Raw genomic sequence first — 11,165 nt, 5'->3', positions numbered from 1 at the left:
TCAACATATTTCTGTAGAGATGGATGAAGGGAAAATAACATAACCTTACTTCCAATTGCATAAAGTATACTTGATGAGCTGCCATGTAAATACATTTTCATGTTAGCTTGTGCATCCCGTCCTGTGTGGAATTATTATTTGTAAGTAGCAAAGCAGAATTCCCAGTATCACTTGGTTTGATTTTAACTCTTAGGATTTGATACAGAAAAGGTACATCCTTTATGTTCTGTGTTTCACCAGTAGATACAGAATGTGGCTATTTTTTCTTTTTAAGGCTACTGTTTTGCGAGTTGTGGGTGTCCCAACAATCCCTGGAGATTTTTTTATGCAAAATCCAGATCCAAAATATGATTTACATTGTGTCATGTTGTGCAGTCTGTTAATGTTAATTTGTTGCATGTATAAAACCCTTACAGTAAGTAGTACCTCAGCCCTAGCAGGTGAGGCAGCATAAAGAAGTAATGAGATACTTTCCAACAGTACAGCAAGCTTACAGCACATCGGTTATCTACCAGTTGTCATGCTAGTGAAACAAACTGAAGAAGGACTTACATATCTTTGCAGACAATTATAAAAAGCTCCCTAATATGGAAGAAATCATCATGGTACTTTTTTGACACAGAACTGAAGGGAAAAGTCAATCACTAAGCTGAATGAGAAACAAGTAGTAGGTGGAACAACTTGTGAAAAGTTCAAAAATGAGGAGGGATGAGAAGGAACTGAAAGAGAAGGGGGGTGACATAAGCAAAGAAATGAGACAGGAAAAATACTGGTGTTTTGATGAATTATGACTTTCCTCACGGTGGAAATGAGCCAGTGATGCCTATTTCTCATATAGGCCAGAAGGTGGCGGTGTTCCCAAACAAATTTGATTTCCAGTAGTTTTTTTTTTTTTTTTTTTTTTTTTTTTTTTTTTTTTTTTTTTCAAACACAGATGGTTTGTAAATATAGTAAGACTAATTAAAACAAGTAATTTGTACTGACTGTCCCAAGCTAAAAATAACCTGCTTAGAATAGGGCTGTATTCCAGCTCATTCTTCTCTGGTATACATCTGATACTGTTTTTTGAGAAAGCATTCTGGTATTGTTAGGAAACATTTCCTTCTCACTTTGTTCTTACTGTGATTCATTAAATGCTACTGGATTTGTTTAACGAAGTATTTATTGTTGTAAAGGAATGTAGCAGTTACTGCTCTCTTGTTCCTAGTTCATTGAATATAGAGGAACTTTGTGGTCATGCTCTCATTATGAGAGTAACAAACACTGCTCAGAATGGGCTGCTCTGTGTGCTCTGCTTCTCACATCATGCCAAACAAGTGCTATTGATTGCCTACTTATGCAGGCCCCAGATTAGGAAGTTATTTGGTTTTATTATTTTTCACTAAGAGATTCACGGTGTTCACAAATGATCCATGTTCCCTCTGTGTAATTACCTGACAGAACTCCAGTACCAGTTAAACCTGTGGACTTCCAGTCCTTGTTCTGGTGTAATCAGCCTGGCTGTTGTTCTTTTTTGAACAATACTGCTTCAGCTTTAAACAGCAACAGGATCAGTGGCTCTTGAGAACCAAACTGATGCATATCCTGTAGGAGATATTCTTTCTCCTGAAATCACCGTAAAATATTAGTGCTGGATTCAGTGAGAATACAAGGCACTAAATGTTTAAGCAGGGTTAGACCTTTACTCTTAAACATGTTTTAAATGACTATTGCTCAAATCCTTATGATTTTTCCATTCTTTCTACTAAACTATTTAGTGCTTGCTCTGCTAGTATTACTGTTTGGTGGTGTTTATTTCTTTTTTTCAGCACTGGATACGGAACCAGAGATGATTTTTCTTGTGATACTTTTGAACAGGTCCAATCCGTCAGACACCATTTGTATAGTGAAAGCAAAATGGATGTCCAAAATCAGCTAAACCCAGATTTTATCTATTTAAATGCTAAATACACTGAAGTTCCCTTTACTTGGTCATCCACCTGAAGTTTACTGAAACTGCTAAGCACTTCTGGAAGTCAGATAATTTCTTTACTTGTCTTTTTAAGGGTAAGCCCACCCTTTGCAGAAAATCTGGGTTGAACACACATTCAGCTGTTAGGCAGATAAAATGGCACCTGGCAATTCTGTAACAATACTGTAAGGACTAAGTCAGTGAAGACTGATTCCCTGAGGACCAGTCTTGCTTAAATGTTAAGTCTATGTATAATTATGTATAAGCACTGCCTAGAATTGCAGAGACAGCTGTCTTCTAGGTCTTGCTTCTAGTGTTGCTGTCCAAAATGTTCAGCTCTTGCTGATGGCTGTTCTTCATGAGATTTTCATGAGATTGTATGAAGAAGACATGCATTTGAATAAGTATGAGGAAAAGTACAGCTGCTATTTCATCCTATTTTTAATCTGAATCATTCTCATTAACTAAAATGTAGAGGAAAAGGCAAAAGAGCACCATATTGCTTTTTGACAGGAGGTGGGTTTTTTTCCCACATAAATGTTGCTGGCAATGACAGATATGAGAGATTTAGCATGGATCCAGGCTTGGACAAGGTCTTTCCGTTAAGCAGATGATGCCATTTCTCCTGTAGAAATCTGCCTTCACGTGATTAATCCTTGCATGAGTTTTAACTGGCTGCTCTAAGGGCTTGTTTATGCGCTTCCCATACTCTGAAGATGACAAAACAGCGACAGGTCTTGCCATTTCCTGTGAAAATGTAGAAGTTTCCTTATGAGAAAATCACAGAGTGAATACTTGACAGTTACCCATTGCTAAATGTGCTGTGGCCAGAGTCAAAATGACAGGACTGTACAGCATCTGCTATACAGATGTATGTGTACTTAGCAGTGCTCTGCACTCTGACTGTTCCATCCCTGATCTAGTTTTTAATGTATATTAATAAACCATGAATGTATCACTAGATGACAAGATGGTAAGATGGGTCTGTTGCATGAGTTACTGTGGACTGGTAACTTTTTATACTATCACCTGCGCATACGCACAAAGAGATGATTACTATGTGATTACTAGCAAACTAAATGCTATGTTACTGGAAAGTGGCATAGATTTTCCCTTCATATTTTTCTTGTACAGTGACTTGTGTGATTCATTTGAAAAATAGAGATTTGTGTCCCCTGTTACAGGAACACCTATGCTGCTTGCACAATTCAGTGAAAGCCCCATATGGAAAAAATCAAAGCCTAAAGAAAAGCTCTGAGCAATCATTAGTCCATGAAAACTTTCCCTGAAGGATATAAAGCATATATTGGTGTATTTTTGCCCAATGAAAGGATTTACTAAAAATTATTGTAGTTGTAAGATTACAGAAATAACTGCTCTGCAATGATGGGAAGTGGACTTGGTGAACAATAACCTGACCAAGAAAAGATTATTTTAAGCCTCTTCTTAGAAAACTGTACTTTAAGTGACTGTGCAATTACTGTCTGCAATCTGCAGTTCTTTCCTGTGCTAGCAGCAACGGGGAGCTCAGGAGTGGGCAGGGAAAGAGAGGAATTGTTTGTTTTTCTTTCCCTAGCCAAAGGTCTCACATTTATCAGGCTGCTTGTATGTTTGCACAGTGGCTAACACAGTAAGTCTTGGTCCCCAATACACTTATCTAGTCTTACGATATAAATGATATCTAAAAGGAGAATCAAAATGTTGATGCCACACCACAGTTCAAGTGCAAACAAATGACTTTGCTACAACAGATGCAAGCCTGAGCCATATCAGCACTTATGATAGAACCCATGAGCCTCTGTGTTTCCTGTGAGGATACAGGTAGGAGCACAGATCCAAGAAGTCTCTTAGTTGGGCAGTCAGCTAAGAGACATTTCTAAACTTATGGCCAGAACTTGACCTGTGATTCTCAGGAAGATGCTATAAACCATTTTCAAAAACCAAACCAAAACCCATAAAGAAAAAAAAAAAAGTCCCAACTAAACCAAAAACCCAACAGAAAAGCCCATTCCAAAACTACCATTCATCCCTCAGCTCTCCACTGACCCTTTCTGCCTTCCTTACTCTACTCAATTAAAAGTTATTCGATATACCAACTTTTTAACTCCACCAGAACAAAAATCAATTCAAGAAGAGTGGCAGTCAAAAACCAGGAACATTTCCTCCCTCACCCCAGTTGAGAAAAAATGTTGAAAAAGGAGAAACAGCAGAATCTTTATGCTATCAAGAAGGACTTTGCTAGTGATACAGGGTTTACAGTGCTAATGACAGGCAGCAGTATGTAATTTCGATAATTTGTTTTCCCTTTAAATAAATAAGATTGAGTTTTCAGCATCCTTGGTAGCTGCACAGCGCTGACTGTGCACAGTGGCATTTCATCTTTGTGGCTTCAGCATTCAGCAGATTTTCCAACAGTTGGCTGGGAAGTGTCCTGCTACACGCCTTCACAAAGTGTAATTCTAGCACTGTGAACACTTGAAAGCAGCCTTCTGCAAACACTCCGCTGCAGTCACAGTGCTACATGTAGCTAAACCAAGAATCTATGACAGTACTCTTGGATTCCTAGGGTGCACCCAGGCTCTACAGTAAATGAAGGGCTTATTTGCAATGTTTTTTTTCCACTTCAAGAAAAGCAGTGTACTGTGGGGGGTTCTGCCTGTCTGCTTTCAGCATTGTACTAGAAAGATGTGAATTGTGGCCTTTTTATTTATAGTGTTTTCTAGTACAGTTATTGTTATAAAAGGTCTGTGAGGACCACTGAGGTAATTAAGGCAGGAGTTGAGTATGTGACCTGAACTCAGCTATGGGTAAGTAAGTCCAGTGTTGGGTGTCATGAAGTGCAGGAGGATCATGTTGTAACTTTTAACAGCTGTGGGTTTGATGTGTCTCCATGCTAATTCAAGGGCTGGATTAAGTGACACCTGTTCAGGCAGAGTCCCTTGCGTGCACTGCCCAGCAAAGCTGGTATGAATTCTGGCCCATACATGTTTTTCTGGTTGATACAAGAGCTCAGTAAGCAACCTTAACTCTACACTGATAAAATGTTTATATACAATTTTCCTATCTGGAGTTTGGTCTTGAAACTGGGGAAGGAAGTTTATATTTGTTTTGTTTAAATAAAAAAGAGGTTAATTTTTAATTGGAGTAGTCATTTGCATGGCTTTTGGTCTCATGCAGATTTGCAGTTGAGTTACTAGGCACGAGCAGCTGATGGGAGTGTGCACTCCTACGATTCCTTTGGGACCACCTAATATTCCCTGCACTATGTGATAATGTTGAGGGGCATTATGGTTACACACTTGCATTGAAATGTCCTGCATATATAGCTGCTAGTTAGACAAATCAAAAGCAGTGGCCTTTGTCACAAAATATCAACCTTTTTTTGCACACCGATTAAACTAATTTTATTTTTTGTGTCTCTCTTCTTTCTTCCACCTCTATCATATATAATTACCAACACAGGCAGCCATTCCTAGCCTACCTATCTCTTTGCATCCCACGAAACCAATAGGATTTTGAGGCTATTAACACACAGAAGCTGCACTTCATTTGGGTTTTGACAGCTTTTGTGTGTGTAGAAACAAAAATATATAAACACTTTTGTATGCATGTGTATTGTTCAGGTTGCTACATGGAAAAATACATATGTATATATATATTACAGTATTTCTGTTTTCAAAGCAGCTGTTTAAAAACATGGCTGCATACCTGTTTAGCTATCAAGCTGCACACCAAACCCAGATTCTGCTGGCCTTGAATTCTTTGCTGAGCCTTTTCCTGGCATGTCTGCGGTCTTCTGACTGACCCCTCATTTGCACCAGCTCACTGTGAATTTCCTTCTTGAAGGGCAATCTGTTTTAAATTTGTATAACAAACTCACCAGTGTCAGGCACTTCAGCGCTCTCACTAATGCTGGCACAGGGTGTATGTCAGAGGACAGTGGTTGATTTGGGGCCCTGAATCCAGCCCTCTTGGGAAAAGGAGTTTCCAAGGATAACAGATACAGCTGTGGGTTTGCCTTGCTTTGTGTATATCTCGCATATGCCTTGTCACCTGAAAATCTACAGGATGTCAAAGAGAAGGAACTAACTCAGGTATCTTCTCTAGCTAATGCTTTCCCCTAAACTTCCAGGCTGAGGACAATGTCCTGATTCCTTTGCTACCACACAGACTGCATTATAAAGGGTAAAACAACACCTAGGGTCTCCAATCATGTCAAAAAGTAGAAAATACCTTCAACAAAGATAACTATGAATTTATCAAAGGGTTACCTCCTCAATAATGTTAAGACCACGACTCTTTGCATGTTGTCGGTCACTTCGGTGAAGATGTTCGTTGTAACCCTCTTGTCTTTTAAAAATGGCATCATAAGTGGAAATATCTCCTGTCTTGAGAAAAGGGGAAAAGATGGCTAATTCACACTATTGCTTAACTTTACAGGTTACAGAATATACATAGTCAAATCAGTACTTAAATGCTTCACATACATGATTAGACAATCACAACTGTAGTATCACTGAGGTACCATTAGCAAGTTTGGTCACTCATTTGGATTAGTCTGCAATACAAATACCTAATGACATGTGATATCTTTTTTTTTTAAGTCTGTTCAGCTCTGAAATTTCCCTTGTGGCAATTTAGCTCATTTCCCCCTGTAATTTGTTGTAACTTCTGGAAATTTAACTGCTTTATTTGTTTTTAATTTCTGAACTTTATTCTCCTTCTTAATTTCATGTAATTGTCAAATGATCTGTCACTGTAATGTGAAAGGAAAGCAGGCAGTTTCAAAATTCATTTGGAATGAAAAAGACAAAGGTATCCTGCAGTAGAATCACCATTTAATTGCTTATTAAAGCAGAACTGAGAAGAACTCAGAAACATGCCACAGTGGTAATCTTGTGATCCACTAGTATGTGTGTATCTGTTATGTATCAAAATACAGCACAACCCAAGCCAGAATATTATTGTATTTACAGTACCTATTGACATAGTTGCATCCAAATATGCAACATTAAAGAGCTGATCTGCTAACAAATGCATTTGTGAAATCCAGTCAAGAAGCTTCATGAATGGAATCAAAGGTATTTCAAAACAAGAAAAGTTTTCAGGGAAAGAAAAGCAAAATCCTCTTTTTAAATATGCTGTCAGTTCATTAAAAGGTCCATATTCCTGTAAACATGTCAATCACTGTTTTTGTGCATGGCTGACTACAAATTTGAAAAATTGTTCATTTTGTTGGATTTTCTTTTCCTCTAATTTCACAGTGTGCCTGATTTAGCCATTAAAAACCTCTTGTACTTTGAGTCTTACAAGTCACAATTCTATCTTCCAAAAATAATCAACTTGGGGCAGGTCAGGAAGGCTGTAATGGTTCCATTAAAAGATTAAAAGGAAAACATAGTTAAGAGTGTAGTGAGGCACTGCTGTAATCACAGGCTTAATTTGGAAGAGTATCTCCATTACTTGGTTCTGGCAAGAGGAGAGATGGTTTGATTTAAACCTTCATTTCTCAGAAACTAGCAAGCATCAGAGAATTTCAGGCACATTTAAGAACATCCTGCATTTGATTTCTTGCTTCCATCATTACTATTATTTCTGTGCCTCCTTGTTTCTCTTTTCCTTCCGCTGCTACCAATTTTATTCAGAATTTTAAAGGGCATCTAATTTGCACTCACCACTGGGAATGCTATTTGCTCCTTTGTTTTCATTCATGTGGCATTATTCGTCCATTATTTGTTCCCTGTGTCAGAGTAGATAATTCATTCTTTCTGGATTCCGCAGATAGGTAGCCAAGCTGTTATTTTAAAAATTAGCCCTGTCGCAGGTGATCTTTTTAAGGTCTGCCAGAAGAGGCAACACTTCTGTGCTCAATATACTGATGAACTTTTGCTGTTGTTTCTCCTTGTTAAATGCTGACTTAGTTGGCATGGTGGTGGTGGTGACCTCTTTTCTAAACCCATCAGAAGAAGTTAATCATACAGAGCAGACAATAAACTTGCACTCAGGGTGGGCATCCTCTGTGTACCACTACTAAAGCTAAGCACTTTGCATTCATTAATATTGCAGACACACAGAAAACAAGTAATAGCTTTTTTCATGTCAAAGAAGAGGAAAAGCCATACAAAGTGTCTACAGTAACTTTTTTAAAACAATCAAAGGAGCAACTGTCGGCCAATAGGTTAAAAGCTAGGAATTTCTGGCTTCTGGCTTTGTGCTGGACACATCTTCCTCTTAAGTCTCTCCGTTTCTGTCTCTGACACGTGGTTGATTTTAATGATATTCCTGCAAAAAGGAATGCAATTCCTTTTCCTGTATAAATAAAAAAATTGAATGACCTGGTTCCTTAATTGTGAAGAAGAATAGGTCGATTCTGCTTCCTCCCTTTTGGCCAAGTCCTGTGCTGTGAAGAAACCTAACAGCTGTTACTACTTTTTGTATCCATGCCACTGGAGCAGCATTTTCCACAAACCATGTAATCACTAGTGTGTAAACAGTCCTTGTAAGCAAAAGGTCTACCATATGGTTGTTAATTCTATGCAGACTGCAAGCTCTACCAGCCCCAAGAGCACCATGCCAGCACTCTGACCTGCTCCAGCTTTCCTCTTGTTGTGCTCTCTTTCTGTTCTGTTCTGTTAAGCATGGTACCAACTGTGCCTGCTCAGATTTGGCTCAGACACCTTCCCAAGGAAACACAGAATTCAACACAAAAGACTCTGACACTACAAGTCTACCTGTATTTTAGCAGGGCCACGTGGTCAATGCAGGAAATTTACTGTCCCTTTCATGCCCAGTGCTGTGCTATGGTCTGCACCCTACCCACATCCCAGGACCACCCAATGGGCAAACTCACCACTGCCCAGTGCTCTGCATTCAGCAGTCATTTGGGTAGGGAGGGCATTCATGGAGTATATTTATTATTATAAATAAATATATGTTGCCAGAGTATTGGTATATTACATTGATCTAATAGACATTTCAGAACTTTTTACTGGGTTTTGTTTGGTTTTGGGTTTTTTTTTGGGGGGGGAGGGTTGGTTTTGGGTTTTTTATTTTGAGGAAAAAGCTGTACAGTTCAATGTCTCATGTAGCTCTTCAGAGAGACAAAGATTCGTCACCCAGGAAGTATAGTGCAACTGGAGCAGAAGGTGTAAGATTGCTTTAATTTATAATTTTAAATCTGAAGACAGAATGAGGGAAAGGGATAACATAACACAGCAGAGAGTGACGAGTGAGAATCCCTGCTAGTCTATTTGAGTTACATGTTAATTGTTAGTGTAACACCTTCAGAAGCATTCAGCTATCAAGGTAGATATTGATGTTATTGTTTCAAATATCTCTATTGATTTTCTTAATTAAAGCTGAGCATATGGAAAATTTTGGCAAGGCACATTGAACGCCATTTCCCTCTACTGAAAATGGAGCAGTTCTTATTAAAGGGTGTCTGAGAGTGCACATTACCAGAAAAAAACCATGTGCTGCATCCAATCCCACTGACAGATGATGCCTTGCTAGGTTCTCCCTAAAGATGTCTCACGTTTTAGTGATACCATGTACCTTAATCCCCAGCAAACCATGTCACTGCCTTCTCTTGCCATCCAGTGGAAGACATTACCCTCATTTTCCATCCACAAGTAGCATACACACCTTACATTTCACAAAGGCCTCTGAAAATGAAACCTGCTATATCGGCATTAAATAGCCTTGCTCACGGCCAACATATGGCATTTCTGCTGGCATTTAAACTATGAATGGAACTCTTTTAGGCACCTGCTTGACCAAGTGCCTCATGATGAAGGCTGAGCCCTTGCACCTGGACTGAGCACAGTATCGTTAGCTAGCACAGGGAAACCCACGGAGGAAGCTTGGCCCTTCCGCCTCGCTGGAACCTGCTAAATTCCTTGGCTCATCCGCTTGCCTCCCTCACCTTGGCTTTCCTGTTGAAGTAGCTGAGCTCCGGAGGACCTTCCCGACTGGTCGGGATGAAGCTAAAGGCGGACTGGGCGGAGAGAGGAGGCTGTCTTTTCCTTCCTGCCGCAAAACCGAACGTCCCCTCGGCACCTCCCGACCCTCCTGGGCCGTGGCCTGCCGCGGCCTCCTCTGGGGCAGCAGACACCATGATGCCGAGCGGCACCGTTACTCGGCAACGCTCTGTCGCCGCCCAGAAGGAGGGCCCGGGCTGCGGGGTCGAAGCGGGCAGCAGGGCCCGTAGCACCGTGGAAAGGGCTGCCGAGGCAGGGAGCATCGGACCAAGCGTTTCCCAGAAGGGGTCTGGGGCAGGCTGTGGTTGGGCTGTGGGGTCGCGGCGTTTCCACAGAGTGGTGTTAAACGTGGAAGTGCGGATGCCCGCACAGCCAAGTGTGAGGGGTTGGGTCCAGTTTCAAGCAGCGGCCTCAGTGCCACCTCAGCGGGTAGCATGGCCCGCAGGCCGCCCTGCGGCTCCAGCAGTGCTCTCTCTCAGGCCAGCTCCCTCATCCCTTATGTCCTTCCAAGCTGGGGAACAGAGTGAGAGCAAAGCCTTGCTTTGTTACTGTGCTGCTTTGGGATGTATGACTGAGTACCTTGGTTTGTTCTCCCCTTCTTTTCTGCAGCCACAGTTGCAGAACTAGTATGCCATAGGTGCAGCATTACTTTTAGTATCTTTTGGCAAGCACTTTCACAGCAGTGCTTTTCCAGTCATCTTGAATTCTACTGAACATGTAAGATTTATTTTATAAACACCAACATTTAGAGTATCATAAGTCTTCACAACTGATAGTTTTGGGCATCTTGGACCCAAGCAGTCATTCATGCCTACTGATTTACAAGTCCCATCCCTGCTGCCATTCTCCCATCAGCAGTGTACTGAATAACATAACCTCTCACTTCTTTGCAGGTGCTGTATGGAGGCATTTATACTCTACAGACTTGGGTGGGTGGTTTTTTTAATCAGTTGTGACAATTCCCACCTGCTTATCTAATAACATCTCCTTATCAATTAGGATCCTCTCCTTTGTGTAGCATGGGCTGAATTAGCTCAGTGTAAGCAAGCAGTGGAATTGAAAACCCAGCAGCTGCCTCACATCAGCTTCCTGTGCAGAGACACGTTTGCCACGGTGCAAGTGCTTTTTTGTAGTTTAGTCCAAGCAGCAAGAGACAGCACACCCATTTATAAAAAGCAGCTCAGCTGAAGCTGCAGCTATAAATAGAGCTGCAAGAAACCATTTGCTAGAAATAT

General features: G+C 40.6%; 1 protein-coding gene across 1 annotated transcript; it reads right to left on the bottom strand.

Moving 5' to 3' along the window:
- Window positions 1-2,473: 2,473 nt before the first annotated feature.
- CFAP90 (cilia and flagella associated protein 90) lies at window positions 2,474-10,067 on the bottom strand. Its single transcript, XM_005153563.3, has 3 exons — window positions 9,876-10,067; window positions 6,223-6,339; window positions 2,474-2,698 (listed from the first exon to the last, which is right to left on the bottom strand). The coding sequence occupies exons 1-3, from the start codon at window positions 10,065-10,067 to the stop codon at window positions 2,519-2,521; spliced, it is 489 nt and encodes a 162-aa protein (XP_005153620.2). The 3' UTR covers window positions 2,474-2,518.
- Window positions 10,068-11,165: the final 1,098 nt, after the last annotated feature.

The sequence above is a fragment of the Melopsittacus undulatus genome, chromosome 1, assembly GCF_012275295.1.
Source record: "Melopsittacus undulatus isolate bMelUnd1 chromosome 1, bMelUnd1.mat.Z, whole genome shotgun sequence".
NCBI classification, from domain to species: Eukaryota; Metazoa; Chordata; class Aves; order Psittaciformes; family Psittaculidae; genus Melopsittacus; species Melopsittacus undulatus.
This window is presented reverse-complemented; position numbering and strand designations above follow the sequence as displayed.

Excerpts from the sequence above, each read along its gene's own strand:
- CFAP90 (XM_005153563.3), bottom strand. The coding sequence starts at position 10,067 with ATGGTGTCTGCTGCCCCAGAGGAGGCCGCGGCAGGCCACGGCCCAGGA. Across the intron at positions 6,340-9,875 it reads ACTTCAACAGGAAAGCCAAG|ACAGGAGATATTTCCACTTA; the intron begins GTGAGGGAGGCA and ends CCTTTTCTCAAG. Across the intron at positions 2,699-6,222 it reads GTCTTAACATTATTGAGGAG|GAAATGGCAAGACCTGTCGC; the intron begins GTAACCCTTTGA and ends ACATTTTCACAG.